The 20039-nt window shown below is 46.4% G+C and overlaps 1 protein-coding gene across 1 annotated transcript in view; it reads right to left on the bottom strand.

The window, feature by feature from the left end:
- Positions 1–20039, bottom strand: part of nampt2 (nicotinamide phosphoribosyltransferase 2) — a 66026-nt gene that overhangs the window by 6391 nt on the left and 39596 nt on the right. The window contains exons 6-7 of the mRNA XM_041192052.1: positions 19789–19919; positions 4738–4963 (exon numbers count right to left, since the gene is read on the bottom strand). Of these exons, the coding sequence (XP_041047986.1) occupies positions 4738–4963; positions 19789–19919 (357 nt within the window). The remainder of the gene's footprint in view (positions 1–4737; positions 4964–19788; positions 19920–20039) is intronic.

Here is a 20039-nt window from a genome sequence, read left to right as displayed (position 1 = left end):
CACACCACTAAAGGGTTTTGTCAGATCTATTCGTTCAAAAACAAAAGCACAGCATACAACAATGCAATGTAATATATGCAGCCATGAACTGAAAGACACCCGCTTTAAAAAAAATCACCAACACAGCAAGAAAGAAAAGGAATACTTGCAACAAATTTTATTTGTTTGGCCAGTAACTGAAGCACATAAGGTCACAACGTCCCATATGACCAGCAATTATAATCTTTTATTATGCAAATATCATTATGTTGGTTAAATGCACCTTAAAATTATACAGATAGTCAATTTTTAACTACAAGACCATTTCTCCCCATTCCCAGCCCCCTGCGACATAATTCCCTCAGTCAGCATTACAGAATCTAGCATGTGGACATCTCCACACACTCTGCCAAATTTTGACTAATATTCCAGGAGCTGCAGCAACTGTGTCTCACCTAAGCTAGTTTTCTCTCTCTCTATACAATGGGTGTAATTGTCCCAGATTTGCACTAAGTTTGGTAGCGGGCCCGCTGGCCGCAATGGCGGATTTTCACGCCGTATCGTCCCAAACCCGCCACATTAGTTATGCATTCCCGGGAAACACACTGTTTCCATGATGGGCAGGCTCTCGTTCGCTTGTCACGCCATCACCCCGCTGCTTCATTGCTCCAGGCACCATATTTAAAGTCTAGCCATGTGCACGTATCTCAGTGCTTCCAGCCCACAATTACTACGGGGAAGCTGTCCGCAAAAGGAAAAAAGACTGCAGCCCTCAGGTTTAATGACGCATCACTGGAATGCATTCTGGACGTGGAGGCCCGTCGTGAAGTCCTCTACCCCTGCTCTAGCCGCAGGACTGCCAGTGGAATCACCAATACGGCATGACAGGGGGTGGCCAGCACCAATGCCTGCAAAAGAGGACAGCCACTCAGTGCCGCTACAGGATGAATGGTCTCATCCGTACCGCCAGAGTAACTCACTCTTCTCATCACTCTCAATTCACACACTCACAAACACATCACACATCCACAGGGATCTCACATCTCAAGAGACAACAACACTAAGTCTCACACACACCCTCACATCTCCATCAGCCTCATACTCTCTCCAGCTTGCGCACTCATCCTGTCCATGGTTCTGCTCACCACAAAAACATTCCACACAGTGCCATGTGTCCTGCTCACAATCTCTCCAACTGTTTTCGTGCAGGAGAAGCTGGCTCACAACAGGAGGGCGAGTTCTCAGACCGGGGGTGGAGTGGCCCACATTAGGCCCTTCATTCACTTTGAGGAGCGTGCTATCATGCTGATTGGAGAAGGTGTGATCCGTTCCTGTGGCGATGGTGAGGTCAGTGGCGAACACCCATGTGAGGATCCTGCACCACATCCTCCCTCCCTCCCTCAACTCAACTGTGAATGTTCTCTCTCCTGCTTTTGACTCTGCTGCCATGCCCCATTATCTCTACTTCGGTTCACAGGAAGCTGCGCCAAGAGACCGACACCTACAGCCAGCCAGTCCCTCAGCTCCATCCAGGTCCTCACCTCCAATCAAGAGGACACCCCCTCCATTGAAGAGCTGGAAATAAGCAGCATGGAAGCAGCGCTTACCCACACCCTCTACCAGCGCAAAGACACACAGCTCGGTGGGACCTAGATCTGGAGCAGGCTCAGGTTCACAATCTGGTGGTCACTGCGTGTAGGAGGCTGGTTCAGCCGAGCTCCCTGGCACTCGAAGGACTGCTGGGGAGGAGGCACCAATGATGTCCAAGTCAGATGATGACCCTCTGGATTTGGCCTTCCAATTCATCCTGCAGAGTCAGCAGAAGCCAGGGGAACATTACACAGAGCTGTTGAAAACCCTCAACAGAGTGGCAGTGAGTTGGAGGAGTGTGTCCGCCTGCTCTCTGATGAAGTGGTGCCCACATAGGCATGTATGGAGATCTCCATGAGGAGGATGGCAGGCACCATGGAGACCTTGGTCCAGCAGAACACAGAGATGTGTGCAGGCCTGCACTCCATCGCAGCAGTCATGGGTGAGTTCCTAGCAACGCGAGGGGGAAATGGGGCACCTTGTCGTCCCTCCAGGTGCTCCTTCCCCTCAATCAGTCAGGCCAGGGCCCCCAGGCACCTGAAGGGAGAAGGAGCGGCAGCTGGGCACACCTGGTCCATCCACTCAGGAATCTCAGAGGCTGTCCTCTACCTCCGAGTCCCCTTTGCTTGTGAGCCCCTCAACCTCATCCTCTGTCACCCAAGGGAGCAACTGGCCGACGAGTGATTCTGGAGAGAGAAGTGTGTGCGTGGGGCAGGGCCTTTTGGAGCCTTGTGCAAGCACTCTCCCACACACACACACACACACACACACACACACACACACACACACACACACACGGATCCTTCACGTATCACACTCACCGCAATGTCCTGAGCATTTCCAATGCTGCCTGCTGGGGTTCAATTTCATTTGTCCATCTGAGCTGACCTGCATCTCTGCCCACTCACTGATCACACCCCCATATGGCATCTGATCTCACTCAGCACGACTGTTGTTTTACTTTCACTTTGGCCAGCATGGTCTGGATTCGCTTTTTCATAAACTCCCCCATCTTTTCCCTTCCCCCAGTCACCCATTTCCTTTCCCTAATCACAGTCAACCCCCCCCGGCATCACCTCCCACCTCCCTTGTGGCCTACCAGTCACAACCCTTTTCCTTCAGGGATGTCCAAGTGAATGTGCACATTCCCTTCCTTCTCGCAAATCCCACCACCATCCACATTAATCTCTGCAATCTCCTCCTTCCCCACCCCCCCAGGGTCCGTGTCTGCCTCCGAGTGCCCACCAACCACTCTCGCCATCACTTTCAAATGCTACTGAAGCCCCACTCTCCCACCCTACCGGCTCACTCTGCCCTTGGTCATTCTCACTTTCCTTCATACCACATTCAGTTCGCTCCCCAGGAGGCAGACATGGACTTATCAGACCCCTCTCTTGCACGTTCACCTGCACAACGCTCCCCCTCCAGAGCCCTTCCCCATTTTGTGCCTCTGCATCCCCGAGAACTCCTTCCCCACAGAACCATTTCTCCCCTCCTTAGTCCTCCTACCCACCCCCGGAAGTCCTTCCCCACCACCCCCCCCCCCCCCCCGCTTTCCCCTCCCCCATCCTGACTTCTCCCTCCACTCTTACTTTTTCTGCCACCCTTGGGCCTTCCCCAATCCTGACTCCTTTCTCCAGCCTTACCTCTTCCTCCAGTCTCACTTCTTCCTCCAGCCTTACTCCCTCCCCTCTCCACACTCCCTACCCCCAGGCTCCCTCCCCTATCCACACTCTTTCCTCCAGCCTTACTCCCTCCCCTCTCCAAAATCCTTCCTCCCCCACCCCCAGACTCCCTGCCCTCTTCACATTCCTTCCTCCCCCCCAGACTCCCGCCCCTCTCTCCACACTCCCCCTTACACCTGCCTCCCCATTTGCCGTCTTCTTCCCAATTACCCCCTCCTCCCCCGTTCTCTCTCTCAACCTCATCCCCCTTCATTTCCCCATTCCGAACCTCGACCCCCACCCGCCCCCCCCACCCCCCCGCCCCGGACACCTTCATTCTCCTGTTCCCAACCTCATCCCACGGCCACCTCTTCCTCTCCCATCTCCCCAACCATCATCCGTTGTGAGCATCAAAGGTGACTTTCCAACTTCCCTGCGCTGCTTCGCAGCTGAGCCATGTCCATGAGAATCCATCCAGCATGCAATGGACGTTCCTCCAGTGTGCTGTTGCTGTTGGGCTGCAGCATCTTCTGCTCCTCGGATGTTTGCTATGTGAGCAAGGTGCTGAGTCCCGACTTCTGCACGTCACATTTGTCAAGATATGTTACACTGGTGTGTTTGCCCGCCGACCTGGGCAGACGGTCCAGCGGGCGACGGGGATGATTCCGGCGGGCTGGCCTTATAATGATATGCTGATGTATTACAATGAGGTTCCTGACGTTCGATGGCCGAGAACGCGGCTCACCATTAGCGGACTGAGCAGATGAACGCAAACTGGTTTCACGCCGTCATGAAACCGATCACATCATATTGTCTGCTCACACCACAGAACGTGCCCGACGCCAGCAGGCATGGAAAGTCCTGGCTAATATCTCTGACCTGCCTAGACAACCAGACCATGGCAGTAGACTTTGGGGTGGTCCATGAATGTCTGTCATGGTCGCAAAGATCTCTGAAGTACAGGATCAATTTAATAAATTCAATAAATTCAAATCTTCTGGAGAAAAATATAGTAAAATGATAAAATATACATGTAGTTAGATGTGATAATCTAAACTATTCAAAACAACTTCTAAATGTACCAAATAGTAAATCTCTTCATGCTTGTCTTTAACATAAGTTTTACCTCCAGTTCTGCATTTCCCTGAGTAACATAAGTGACATGTACTAAATAATGCCATCTAATTAATGCTATAAAGAGGTGATTTCATTTTGCCAATATGCAACAATGTGTTCACTCTGACGTACATTCACTGACTGAACTGGACATAACTGTAGTTGTAGACAGGTTATATCTACCTACAACAGGAGTTTACTGACTTGAAACGTTGAGCTTGTACCAGTAGCAGCACATTTAATACACATGCTTACCTATATTAGAATCTGGGCTGTTACTTCCAGCATTTGTACGGGAACAATATTCCAAATGCAGAAATATAAGTCTGGTCGAAAAATCACAGTCGTTATAATGGCATAAATTCCTTAATACTAGTCTCTAAAGTACCTTCATAATGGTCTCTACAGGATCCCCTGAATCAGGTCGTATAATCACCATTGAATCCTCGTTCCTTTGCTCAACACAATCTCTGAGATCATCTCCCCAGATTTGCCTACAGGCGTTGAAAATGTCATAACTGTCACAGACTATTGAAATAGGAGAGGATGGAAATTGTCTGAGCATATATTCAAATGCATCCTTTTCTCGACTCCTTCCCCAAGAGATGATAGTACTGTGAAAGTAAAAAATTGGATGTAAGTGTCTTAAAAGAACAAACATAAATTGTTTAAAACATGTAAATAAACAAGGTCCAACTGTGAACAGATGTGTCTTTACTGTTAGGAACAGTGATTATCCTGATCAACTGAAAAGGTAACTTGTGCCAATATAATACCACTTCATGATAACAAGGGAAGTTTACGGCCATATAAAGTTGTCACTGGATTCAAAAATACAAAATCAAAGCAAGCAAAATATTCTTTATGCCCCTCCACAAAGGCAGGCAGGAGCCCCATGAATACATGTAAATTAGGCCCCTCCAACGCAGTTTTAACAGAAAATTATGCCAAATGTGCAACTCACCAGTGAAATATAACGGAATTGGTCTTTCAGAGCTATTGAAGTCATATTTCAAGGGGCATTTATTGATCAGAGCATGCGCGTATCATTGTGCACTTTTTATTACCAGGATTATTAGCTTCCAGAATGCTTCCTTCTGATTTTTGCTTTTGCCTTATTTGCCCTCAGTAAGCTCCATCTGCTTAACATCAATGCTATTATTGCCAGATTGTTTTGGATGTTGGAAGAGGTTGGACAAGATGAGCAGCTGCCACCTCAACAACCAGCACCAATAGCAGCTGTGCCCATCGCAAGACAGCAGTTAAGGAAGACTGCCCACAGGCTGGTTGATCTGATGTTGACTTCAACTCATACCTGTTCCCCATGACCCTTGGCCCACCTATAGATCAAGAATCTGTCTATCTCAACCTTGAATATATTCACCGACTTAGCCTCCACAGCTCTTTGGGCTAGAGAATTCCGAAGATTCATGACTCTCTGGAAGAAGAAATTCCTCCTGATCTTTGTTTTAAATGGGAGATCCCTTATTCTGAAAATATATTCCCTAGTTCTCAATCCCTGCCCAAGGGGAATCATCCCCTCAGCATCTACCCTGTCAAGCCCCCTCAGAATGTTATATGTTTCAATAAGATCACCTCTCATTCTTCTAAACTCCAATAAGTATAGGCCCAACCTGCTCAAACTTTCCTCAAGACAACCTTTTCATCCCAGGAATCAACCTAGTGAATCTTCTCTGAACTACCTCCAATGTATGTACATCCTTCCTTAAATAAGCTGACCAAAACTAGAGCAGCATTCTAGGTGTGGTCTTATTAAAGCTCTAAACAGTGGTAACAAAACTTCCCTACATTGATATTCCATCATCCTTTCAATAAAGGCCAACATTCCATTTAGCATCCTAATTACTCGTTCTACCCGTATGCGAACATTTTGTATTTCATGTATGAAGATACTCCAATCCCTGTGTACTACTGAATATATCGCCATTCCTTCACTATCATTGGGTCAAAATCTTTTTTATATATTCATTCATGGGATATGGGCTTTGCTGCTGGGCCAGTATTTATTGCCCATCCCTAGATGCCCTTGAGAATTTGGTGGTGAGCTGCCTTCTTGAACCCTGCAGTCCATGTACTGTAGGTACACCCACAATGCTGTTAGGAAGGGAGTTCCAGGATTTTGACGCAGCGACAGTGAAGGAATGGCAATATATTTCCAAGTCAGAATGGTGAGTGACTTGAAGGGGAACTTCCAGGTGGTGGTGATCCCATCTATCTGCTGCCTTTGTCCTTCCAGTAGTGGTTGTGGGTTTGGAAGGTGGTGTCTAAGAAGCCTTGGTGAATTCCTGCAGTAGATGTTACACACTGCTGCTACTGTGCATCGGTGGTGGAGGGAGTAAATGTTTATAGATGTGGCGCCAATCAAGCGGACTACTTTGTCCTGGACGGTGTCCAGCTTCTTCAGTGTTGTGGAAGCTGCACTCAACCAGGCAAGTGGGGAATATTCCATCACACTCCTGACTTGTGCCTTGCAGATGATGGACAGGCTCTGGGGACTCAGGAGGTGAGTTACTCATCACAGGATTCCTAGCCTCTGACCTGCTGTTGTATTATCAGTATTTATATGGCTAGTCCAGTTCAGTTTCTGGTCAATGGTAACGCCCAGGATGTTGATAGTGGGGGATTCAGTAATGGTTATGCCATTGAATGTCAAGGGGTGATGGTTAGATTCTCTGTTGTTGGAGATGGTCATTGCCTGGCACTTATGTGGTGCGAATGTTACTTGCCACTTGTCAGCCTAAGCCTGGATATTGTCCAGGTCTTGCTGCATTTGGACACGGGCTGCTTCAGCATCTGAGGCGTTGAGAATGGTGCTGAACATTGTGCAATCATCAGCGAACATCCCCACTTCTGACCTTATGATGGAAGGAATGTCACTGATGAAGCAGCTGAAGATGGTTGGGGTGAGGACACCACCCTGAGGAACTCCTGCAGTAATATCCTGGAGCTGAGATGACTGACCTCCAACAACCACAACCATCTTTCTTTGTGCTAGGTGTGACTCCAACCAGTGGAGAGTTTTCCCCCTGGTTCCCATAGACTCCAGTTTTGTTAGGGCTCCTTGATGTCACACTTGGTTAAATGCGGCCTTGATGTCAAGGGCAGTCATTCTCACCTCACCTCGGGAGTTCAGCTCCTTTGTCCATGTTTGAACCAAGATTGTAATGAGGTCAGTAGCTGAGTGGCCCTGGCAGAACCCAAACTGGGCATCAGTGAGCAGGCTTTGCTAAGCAAGTGCCGCTTTATAGCACTGTTGATGACTCCTTCTTTACTTTACTGGTGACCATGACTGATGGGGCAGTAATTGGCCGGATTGAATTTGTCCTGCTTTTTGTGTACAGGACATACCTGGGCAATTTTCCACATTGCTGGGTAGATGCCAGTGTTGTAGCTGTACTGGAACAGCTTGGCTAGGGGTGTAGCAAGCTCTGGAGCACAAGACTTCAATACTATTGCCAAAACATTGTCAGGACCCATAGCCTTTGCAGTACCCAGTGTCTTCAGCTGTTTCTTGATATCATGTGGAGTGAATTGAATTGGCTGGAGACTGGCACCTGTGATGCTGGGGACTTCCAGAGGAGGCCAAGGTGGGTCATTCTGGAACTTCCTTCCTAACAGGACTGTGGGTGTATCTACACCCGATGGACTGCAGTGGTTCAAGAAGGTAGCTTATCACCACCTTCTCAGGGGAAATCAGGCATTGGCAATAAATGCTGGCCCAGCCATTGATGCCAACATCCCATGAATGATTTTTTTTAAATCTGTAGTCTCTCTCCATTTAAATAATAATTTGCTTTTCTCCTCTCCAATTTTTTCACATTATACTCCACCTGCCAAATTTTTGCCCACTTAGTTAACCTAATTATATCCTTTTGCAGATGCTTGGTGTCTTCCTCACAACTTGCTTTCCTACCTATCTTTGTATAGCTTGTTTGGCTACAATACAGTCGGTCCCTTCATCCAAGTCACTAATATATATGGTAAATAGTTGATGCCCGGCAAAGATCCCTATGTCACCCCAGTAGTAATAGCTTGCCATCTTGAAAATGATCTATTTATCCCAAATCTGTGTTTGGTGTTAGTTAGCCAATCTTCTAACCATGCTAACATACTAATCCCAACAATGAGCTCCTATCTTGTGCAGTAACCTTTCATATAACGTCTAATTGAATACCTTTTGGAAATCCTAATACACTGCATCATAAGACCATAAGATCATAAGACATAGGAGCAGAAATTAGGCCAATTGGCCCATTGAGTCTGCTCCGCCATTCAATCATGGCTGAGAAGTTTCTCAACCCCATTCTCCCACCTTCTCCCCGTAACCTTTGATCCCTTTACCAATCAAGAACCTATCTATCTTGGTCTTAAATACACTGGTTCCCCTTTATCCACTCTGCTCATTATATCCTCAAAGAACCCTCATAAATGTGTCATATGCGATTTCCCTTCTGTAAAACTATGTTGACTTTGCTTGATTGTATAATGATTTTTAAAAATGTCCTGCTGCCTTAATAATAGATTCCAGCATTTTCCTAATGATTGATGTTAGGCTAAATGGTCTATAGTTTCCTACTTTCTGTCTCCCTGCTTTTTTGAATAGGGGCATAATATTTGCCATTTTCAGATCCACTGGGGCCTTTCAAAATCCAAGAAACTTTGGAAGATTGCATCCAATATGTCTGTGGCAATATACAGTAATATACAGTGAGGAGGCAGTAGCCCTGATAACATCAATCCCGGACTCCAGGAAGTCACATGGCATCAGGCCAAACACGAGGAAGGAAACCTCCTGCTAATTACCACCTACCACAACTCCTTCAGCTGATGAATCAGTGCTCCTCAAATTGCACACCACTTGGAAGAGGGTAGCAAGGATGGAGAATGTAATGTATACTGGGTAGGGGACTTCAATATCCAGAGTGGCTCAGTAACACCATTACGGACTGAGCTGACTGAGTCCAGAAGGACATAGCTGCTAGGCTGAGCCTGTGGCAGTTGGTGAGAAAACCAAAAATAGAGGGAAAAACCTACTTGATCTTGTCCTCACCAATCTACAAGTCACTGATGCATCTGTCCATGACAGTATTGGTAAAAGTGACTCCAAACCTTGTGGAGATGAAGTCCTGGTTTCACAGTGAGGATACCCTCCATCGTGTTGTGTGGTACTATCCCTGTGCTAAATGGAATAGACTCAGAACATATATAGCAGCTCAAAATTTGTGCATCATAAGGCACTCAGAGCCATCAGAAACAACAGAATTGACCTGGCATATCACTCACTCTACTATTATCATTAAACCAAGGAATCAACCGTGGGTCATTGAAAAGTGTAAGAGGGCATGCCAGGAGCAGCACGAGGCGTATCTAAAAATGAGGTGCTGACCTGATGAAGCTGAAACATAGGACTTCTACATGCAAGCTAAACAGTGGAAGCAGCACATGACAGACAGAACTAGGTGATCCCACAATCGTCAGATCAGATCAAGGCTCTGTAGTCCTACCGTATCCTGTCGTGAATGGTGGTGGACAATTACACAAATAATTGGAGGAGAAGGTTCCGTGAACATTCCATTCTGAATGATGGCAAAGCCCGATACATCAGGGCAAAAGTCAAGGCTGAAGCTTTTGCAACTGCCTTCGACCAGAAGTCCCGAGTGGATGATCCATCTTAGTCTCCTCCTGAGATCCCAAACATCACAAATGCCAGTGTACAGACAATTTGATGTGATCCACTTCAAACCAAGAAACAGCTGAGCACACTTGATACTGCAAAGGCTATGGGCCCTGACAACATCCCAGCAATAGAACTGAAGATTTATGCTCTCAAACTAGTTGCGCCCCTAGCCAAGCTGTTCCAGTGCAGCTCCAACACTGGCATTCCAACAATATGGAAAATTACCCAGATGTATCCTGCACACAAAGAAGTAGGACAAATCCGATATGGCCAATTACTGCCCTATCAGTCTACTCTCAATCGTCAGCATAGCGATGGAAGGTGTCATTGAGTGTGCTATCAAGCACTGCTCACTGATGTTCAGTTTGGGCTCTGCCAGGACCACTCGGCTCTAGACCACATCATAGCCTTGGTTCCAACATGGGCAAAAGAGCTAAATTCCGGAGGTAAGGTGAGTGTGATTGCCCTTGACATCATTGCAGCATTTGATTCAGTGTGGCATTAAGGACCCCTAGCAAAATTGAAGCCAATGGGTCAAGGGGAAAACTCTCCACTGGCTGGTGTCATAATTAGCACAAAGGAAGAGGGTTGTGGTTGTTGGAGGCCAATCATCTCAGCCCTAGAATATTACTACAGGAGTTCCTCAAGGCAGTGTACAAGGCCCAACCATATTCAGCTGCTTGATCAACAAGGTCAGGAGTGGAGGAATTTTTTATGATTGCACAATGTTCAGTATTGCTGAAATTGGTATTTTTGCGAAATGTCCTGATAAGTGCAAGGCGAAAAGCTTAGAAATGTTCTTTTGTAACTTCTCCAACAATGAAGCATCTGTGTCTGCATGCAGCAACACCTGGTCAATATTCAGGTTTGGGCTGATAAGTGGCAGGAAACGTTCATGTCACACAGCACCAGGTAATGACAATGTCCAACAAGAGAGAATCTAACTCCCTCTCTTTGACTTTCAACTGCATTACCATCAACATCCTGGGGGTTACAATTGACCAGAAAATTAACATTGGACAGGATGTTTTGGATGGTGAAGTTTCCGCCCCACCACCCGGAGAGTCAGTGGGGAGCACATCCCTACTGGCTGCCCTGTAGCCATTTGGCATTAATTGTTTGGATATGGGATTTCCACCCTCACTTGAGAGGAAGTCCTGTTTCAAAGAGCTGCCAGCCAATCAGCAGCACCAGTAGACGCAGTGGCTAGGACTGGGACTACAAGCAGTCCCCAGATTCAAAGTCCTGGAGTCCAGGACCAGGTAAGTGCAGGTGGTCTCAAGATAGGGTGGGGAGATTAGGCCTGGGGAGGTGGGGAGATGGGGTTGGATGACTTGATGGAGAGGTCAGGCAGGGAGGAAGCGCAAGTGGGCCCAGACCTTTGGGGGCGGGGTGGGGGGTGGGGGGGGGTGCGCGACATAATGCCTGATGTTGAAAGGAGGCTGCTGAGGGGATGCACCCAGCACCCTTCCTGCTCAACACCAGAACAGTGTGACTAGCCAGGCTTCCCCCAGCTCCTAATCTCTTCCCACCAGCCTGAAAATTGGAAACAGCCCATAAGTGCTAATTAATTGCCCATTTAAGGGTCTCAACTGGAGCAAGGGTTGGCAAGCCAGCCTAGGCCTTGCCCATTCCACCATAAAATTGCATACAGGTCGGGACGTGCAGGAGACCAGTGAGAAGACCATCTGGGAAATTTTATGGGCACCCCCCCCCACCCCGCCTGCACGTTCACCAGAGGGGACTGTAAAGTTGTGCCAATTAAGACAACTTCTAAGTCAATGACAGGCTGATAATGTAGACTCGATCCGTTATAAACTATACTGCAGAACAAAATGACAAATAAAATGTGCGAATTTAATTCCCAAAATAATAATTGTCCTCCATTCAATTTCCACCTATACTGCCTAATGTCTAGGGTGTTTTCCAAACTCGCCTGTGAAGTGCATTCCTCATGGTCTCAGCAAAGCTAGCAGAGTGCAGCTGTTCCTTCTTTGAACGTATTTGAGATGCTCAAAGGCCACTGACTTCAACTAAAAACTGACTTCAACTAAAAACTAGCTGAAAATTTCAGAGTTCCACCTTGGTGTTTTTAAATTTTCAGGTACAAATGGGTGGCTTTTGCAGGACACTAATTGTACCAGGGCTATGTGCCATAACCAGAGGCACGGAAAGAGATTTACTGGAGAGAGTTCATAAAACTGCCAAAGAAATTTTTAATTTGTGAGGGACTAAGACCTCACACTCTAAACTTTTATAAAATATATATAGACATCATCATTGCTATTTCATAATTTTCTTTAAAAACTGAACAAAGGCCCTTAAAATGGCTGAATCTTTGTCTGTCTGTCTGTCTGTGACCCCAAACAAAAGAAACCACTTAGCAGTTTTACACCTCTTTTCACACCTTATTATCTCTGAGGTGCCACCAGTGACCAACTGTGGACTGCACAATCCCACTTCAAAGGGAGCTATACAAAGGGCTTCTGCATTTAATAACCCAGGCTGGCAGATGGAGACTGATGGTCTGCTAAGACAAAAGACCCCACATCTTTTCTTTCAATTCGTAATGATGAAGACCTTTAGCAATGTTTGAAACCCCGCCACTTCCCAAACGATGGATACACATCCTTTGTTGGAAACCGGGTAGAGAGGTGGGGGTCATGTAACATAGGGTCTGGCTTGTTGAACAAGTTAATATAGCCTTGCTGAGCTGAATAGCTCATTCTGTTCTTTATCATCTGACTCGCAGCCTCACAGAAAAGGAGCTCTGCCTAGGTGGAATACCTGGCCCCATCGACACTGCTTCTGCTGGAAATTCTGTACCACCACCGACAAGACTGATTCATCGCTACGTGTTTATTTCATCGTGTGAAGTCAGCATGTGAACAAGTGAATTATACAGCATTGGCTTTCAACCCACCGACCTCCATGAAGGAATACCTCATTGGACTTTGATTCTGGACTCTGGAACCCACATGAAAATATTTATTTTCTCTGTGGTATCTGTATGACAGAACCTTCTCTCTATCCCTCTTTTTACTGTACGAATGCGAGGGGTTGACATTGTGACTCTCCTTTCCGTGTTTTGGGTGTGTGCAAATAAACTAACCCTTTGAATTCACCTATCTCGAGTTTGCTGTAGAGTTATAAATAAAAAATTGGTTCACACCAAAACCAAGGGGTTAAGAAATACGCCACCACTTATAAAGGGGAAACAAATCAAAAACACCTTTCTGTTTACGGACTGGTGGTGTGAGGAGAAATTAGTGCTGTTTAAATTAGACCCCATCCTGTCCGTACAAATTTTAATTCTTACAGTGCTAGGAGGAAGAAAGTACTTCTACTGGGCCCATAAAAAATCTTCTGTCGCAGAACTGCTGCTCTGAGGGAACAGCTCGCCACTTGGAAGCCTGACCTGCTACCTGACACAGTGTGGAAACCAGCCAATGTCTCAACAGCGGGCTGATTTGGGGCAATTCTATGGCTGCTGCAGCTCACTGCCAGCATTTTTATGAGGTCCGGACCTCAAAATACAAGTCTCCTTTGTGTACAACAGTGAAACTCATCGACACCAACACCCATCTAGGACCCTCCACCCCTGCCTGTCCCTCCATCCCCACCCTTTCTTCCAATCCCAACCCCAGCCGTGTATTCATTATACCCCTTGACCTTCCCCTCTCCGATGCTGAACGTTCAGTGCTCAGCAAAGGACTTAGTTTCATACCCTTACGCCCTCACCTCAATGAATTTCGGGCTCGGCATGATACTGAACTCTTCTTCCGCCGTCTTCGTCTCCGGGCTCACTTCTTTGGGCAGGAGTCCTCTCCCAGTTCAACGGATCCTTTTACCCATCTCCAATATTCTCCCTCCACCTGGACCCCTCCCTCTGGATTCTTACCTTCTCTCGATCTTTTCATTGAGAACTGTCGGCGCGACATTAGTCATCTCAATTTCTCTGCTCCTCTCACCCATTCTAACCTGTCTCTCTCTGAACTTACTGCACTCCATTCTCTCAGGTCCAACCCTGACATTGTCATCAAACCCGCTGACAAGGGTGGTGCTGTTGTTGTCTGGCGCACTGACCTCTACCTCGCGGAGGCTGAGCGTCAACTCGCAGACACTTCCTCCTACCTCTCCCTGGACCATGACCCCACCACTGAACATCAAGCCATTGTTTCCAGGACTGTCACTGACCTCATCTCCTCTGGGGATCTCCCTCCCACAGCTTCCAACCTGATAGTCGCCCAACCTCGGACGGCCCGCTTCTATCTCCTACCCAAAATCCACAAACAGAACTGCCCCGGTAGACCGATCGTCTCAGCTTGCTCCTGCCCCACAGAACTCATTTCTCGTTATCTTGACTCCCTTCTCTCTCCCCTTGCCCAGTCCCTTCCCACCTACATCCGTGATTCCTCTGACACCTTACGTCACATCAACAATTTCCAGTTCCCTGGCCCCTACCGCTTCTTCTTCACAATGGACGTCCAATCCCTCTACACCTCCATCCCCTACCAGGATGGTCTGAGGGCCCTTAGCTTCTTCCTCGAACAGAGGCCCGAACAATCCCCATCCACCACTACTCTCCTCCGTCTGGCTGAACTTGTTCTCACGCTGAACAATTTCTCCTTCGACTCCTCTCACTTCCTCCAAATAAAAGGTGTGGCTATGGGTACCCGCATGGGCCCCAGCTATGCCTGTCTCTTTATGGGGTATGTGGAACATTCCTTGTTGCAGTCCTACTCCGGCCCCCTTCCACAACTCTTTCTCCGGTACATCGATGATTACTTCGGTGCCGCTTCATGCTCTCATCAGGACTTGGAAAAATTTATTAATTTTGCTTCCAAACTCCACCCCTCCATCATTTTCACGTGGTCCATCTCTGACACTTCCCTTCCCTTCCTTGACCTCTCTGTCTCAATCTCTGGTGATAGACTGTCCACCAATATCCATTACAAACCCACTGACTCCCACAGCTATCTCGACTACAGCTCCTCACACCCCGCTTCCTGTAAGGACTCCATCCCATTCTCTCAGTTCCTTCGCCTCCGTCGCATCTGTTCCGATGATGCTACATTCAAAAACAGTTCCTCTGACATGTCCTCCTTCTTCCTTAACCGAGGTTTTCCACCCACGGTCGTTGACAGGGCCCTCAACCGTGTCCGGCCCATCTCCCGCGCATCCGCCCTCACGCCTTCTCCTCCCTCCCAGAAACATGATAGGGTCCCCCTTGTCCTCACTTATCACCCCACCAGCCTCCGCATTCAAAGGATCATCCTCCGCCATTTCCGCCAACTCCAGCATGATGCCACCACCAAACACATCTTCCCTTCACCTCCCTTATCGGCATTCCGTAGGGATCGCTCCCTCCGGGACACCCTGGTCCACTCCTCCATCACCCCCTACTCCTCAACCCCCTCCTATGGCACAACCCCATGCCCACGCAAAAGATGCAACACCTGCCCCTTCACTTCCTCTCTCCTCACCGTCCAAGGACCCAAACACTCCTTTCAAGTGAAGCAGCATTTCACTTGCGTTTCCCCCAACTTAGTCTACTGCATTCGTTGCTCCCAATGTGGTCTCCTCTACATTGGAGAGACCAAACGTAAACTGGGCGACCGCTTTGCAGAACACCTGTGGTCTGTCCACAAGAATGACCCAAACCTCCCTGTCGCTTGCCATTTTAACACTCCACCCTGCTCTCTTGCCCACATGTCTGTCCTTGGCTTGCTGCATTGTTCCAGTGAAGCCCAATGCAAACTGGAGGAACAACACCTCATCTTCCGACTAGGGACTTTACAGCCTTCCAGACTGAATATTGAATTCAACAACTTTAGGTCGTGAGCTCCCTCCCCCATCCCCACCCCCTTTCTGTTTCCCCCTTCCTTTTTTTTCCAATAAATTATAAAGATTTTCCTTTTCCCACCTATTTCCATTATAAAAAAAACCCCACTAGAGCTATACCTTGAGTGCCCTACCATCCATTCTTAATTAGCACATTCGTTTAGATAATATCACCAACTTTAACTTTAACACCTATGTGTTCTATTGTACTATTGTCGTTGACATCTTTTGATGATCTGCTTCTATCACTGCTTGTTTGTCCCTACAACCACACCACCCCCCTCCACCTCTCTGTCTCTCTATCTCTCCGCTCCCCACACACACACCTTAAACCAGCTTATATTTCAGCTCTTTCTTGGACTCGAACTCAAGTTCTGTCGAAAGGTCATGAGGACTCGAAACGTCAACTCTTTTCTTCTCCGCCGATGCTGCCAGACCTGCTGAGTTTTTCCAGGTAATTCTGTTTTTGTTTTGGATTTCCAGCATCCGCAGTTTTTTTGTTTTTAACCCACAAAGAGGGTTCATTAAATGAATTAGCAGGAAGTGTATTTTTTGCCAGTACTGTTTCAGGGAAACATACTCATCGGGGCAAGAGGAAAGCATTTCAAATAATATTATGGGGCCTTTAATGTGCACCAAATCACCAGAACGGGCAATTGGTTACAACCTTATTAACCAGTTAGTTCCACCAACAATCAGTACTCCCAGAGCAGCATTGTTAAATTATATGATTAAATCTGTGATGGACTTGAACCTACAATCTTTTGACTCAAAAGCAACAGTGCTACCAACTGAGCCACACTCAAAATTACAAGATTGATGACAGTTTACAGCAATCGAATTATCAGCAAATTCCTGCAATGATAATTTATGAAACAACTTTCACTTCAAAAAACTAATGTGATTTTGCACAGCAGTGTTACATTTAGTAGTACAGCCAGTTACAAATGGTGATTATTTATGGCAATTTACAAGAAATAATTATTAATCACCAGATGTAAATTCTGATAATAATGTTACAAAATATACATTTTAAGAAAAGTTATTGGTTTATTTATTAAGTTCATGGCCCTTTCCTTAAACCAGACGGGTGCCAAGTTCAGTGCCTGAAAGGAACATAGTTCAATTGTTCAAATAATTTAACAATGCTGCTCTGGGAGTACTGATTGTTGGTGGCACTAACTGGTTAATAAGATTGTAACCAATTGCCCGTTCTGGTGATTTGGTGCACATTAAAGGCCCCATACACTTGGCCTAAATAGCCAAGTGGTTATGGTACTGGGTTTGTAACCCTAAGATCAAGAGTTCAAATCTTACAATGCCAAACTATGAAACAATGTAACTTCATCTGAATAGGAACAGATGGAAACGTGTTTGTACTCAAAAGAGTTAAAGGCCCCATAATATTATTTGAAATGCTTTGTTATTGGAATCTGGCCTTTTAGGAAAAGTCACTAGGACAGTGGTAAGATGATACAAACAAACACAGGATACAGATAAATTAAAGATCTAAACAGACACGTCAGATGTCATGCAGTTGAGCTCATTGTCAATGTATTAATTGCAGTGATATGCAAGGTATAATAAAATTGCATTAAAAAGATTATCAGTTACATCTGCACCTTGCAATGAACACATGGAATTAATTCAAAGCACACAATCATACTTTACCTACAGTGAAACAATTCAAAAATAGTTTGCAATAACAGAAGTCATAACTATCAGATAACGTTGTTAAGATCCTGCACCAGAACACCAAATGTTTGGTACGATCCGTTTAGGAACCAGTAGCTTTTTGTTGAAGTAGACAAAATTTAAGGTCCAAGACACTTGCTAAGAGAATGAGGCCACACGATTCGACGAGTTTAGAACAAGTAAAAATAATCTTTACAAGTTCAGAAAGAAAAACAGTTACATTTTCTATCTTATATTCTATCATTCAGGGTTAATATGAGATACATGTGAATTAACAGGCAAACTGTAGTTGAAGACACCACACTGCACAATAAATGGCAGATGTGGCCAAAACAGATTCAAGAACCCACCCTGACATCAATAAACATTGCAAGTAAACCAATCCCTTTGAAACTCTGTCTCTCTCATGAGGGATTCCAGTTTTCAATATCAAAGGTCTCACCTTGGAATTCTCTCTAAAGGTTGCTCCAACTCGGACGGCCTCAATGACAGCTCACCTTGCAGGGTTTCAATCTTGTCTCTCAAGACTTCATTCCCCTGGATTCCCGAGTCTGCACTCCAGCACCAACTCACAGGCACAACTTCAGCTTAGTCCCGGGACATCGCTGCAGGAGTTCCTCAGGGTAGTGTCCTAGGCCCAACACTCTTCAGCTGTTTCATCAATGACATTCCCTCCATCATAACATCAGAAGTGATGACTGCACAATGTTCAGCACCATTTGCGACTCCCCAGATACTGAAGCAGTCCCTGTCCATACATAGCAAGATCTGAACAATATTCAGGCTTGGACTGATAAGTGACAAATAACATTTGCACCACACAAGTGCCAGGCGATGACAATCTCCAACAAGAGAAAATTTAAACATCGCCTCTTGACGTACAATGGCATTACCATCACTGAATCCCCCACTATCAACTTTGACCAGAAACTGAACTGGACCAACCATATAAATAGTGTGGCTACAAGAGCAGGTCAAAAGTTGGAAATTCTGCAAAGAGTAACTCACCTCCTGACTCCTTGAAGCCTATCCACCATCGACAAGGCACAAGTCAGGAGTGTGATGGAATACTCTCCATTTGCATGGATGAGTGCAGTACCAAGCATACTCAAGAAGCTAGACATCATCCAGGACAAAGCAGCCTGCTTATTTGGCGTCCCAAGCATCATCTTAAACATTCACTCCCTCCACCACTGATGCACAGTGGCAACAGTGTGTATCATCTACCAGATGCACTAGAGCAGCTCACCTAGGCTCCTTTGACAGCACCTTCCAAACCCACGACCTCTACCAACTTGAAGGACAAAGGCAGCAGATGCATGGGAATGCCACCACCTGCAAGTTCCCCTTCCAAGCCACTCGCCATCCTGACTTGGAACTATATCGCCATTCCTCCATTGTCGCTGGATCAAAATCCTGGAACTCTCTCTCTGACAGTACTGTGGGTGTTCCTACAATACATGGACTGCAGCGGTTCAAGAAGTAAACTCACCACCACCTTCTCAAAGGAAATTAGGGTAATAAATGCTGGCCTAGTTGGAGATGTCCACATCCCACAAATGAATAAAAAAAGCTCTTCAGCTGTGCTGAGCAGAATACTACTGCTCTAAATGGGTAGCTTCACCCTTATGGCCTGCAGCACAGAATCACCAACCTTCTGTTGCCTTCTTACATTATCAGGTCTTCTTCTGAGCCCCTATTATTTTAAGTGTGCCAACCACAGCCCTTTTTCTGCTTGGACCCTCTTACTCTGCTCCTTTATCTTCTTAATTAGAACCTCTCCCTGTCCCCTGCCTGGGACTCCTCTGGATTATGGCGTTCTGCTCCCGGTCACTTTATCTAGCTTTCACGCTGTTTCTTTTTCTTTCCTTCAGGCAGGCACACTGCTGTCAGGGTGGCTGAGCCCTTTAACTGCTGGAATATGCATGCATCGCCTGCTCCTGAAGTCCGTGCAGGCACAGAAACCCCTGTTGGGATTTGCAGTTCCCAGCCGCTAAATTAAGTTTGGACCTCACAACAATGTGTACACAAGCAGGTTAGTGCCTAATGTATGTTAAGGGAATTAATTAGTTGCAAGCACTTGGTTAAAACATTTTTCTATCCACATATGCTTACAGCAGATTCATCAGCTCATATTGCAAAGTGCATAAATAATCCCCATTTCAGGACCCGCTGAACAATCTGCCCTTTAATGCTCATTACCTGTGTTCTGCTGCTGGGATTGAAAATCCAGCCATTTGGCAGCTGTAAAACTGTTGAGCCATCAAGAGCCCTGCCACTGTGTTCGTGCTTTGGAAATTTACCAGATGGGCCGCACCCCCGAGAGCTGCAGACTGGAAGGAAAAGTGAAACAACAAATTAAAACTAATAACAAAAACCAATCAGGACCTGCTCAAAGAGTCAGGGACACTTGCACAGCTTTTCTAAACCTTTACCATTCACATTGTTTTCAG

This window comes from Carcharodon carcharias, chromosome 7 (genome assembly GCF_017639515.1).
Source record: "Carcharodon carcharias isolate sCarCar2 chromosome 7, sCarCar2.pri, whole genome shotgun sequence".
NCBI classification, from domain to species: Eukaryota; Metazoa; Chordata; class Chondrichthyes; order Lamniformes; family Lamnidae; genus Carcharodon; species Carcharodon carcharias.
The sequence above is the reverse complement of the archived record's forward strand: the minus strand, read 5'-3'. Positions and strand labels throughout refer to the sequence as shown.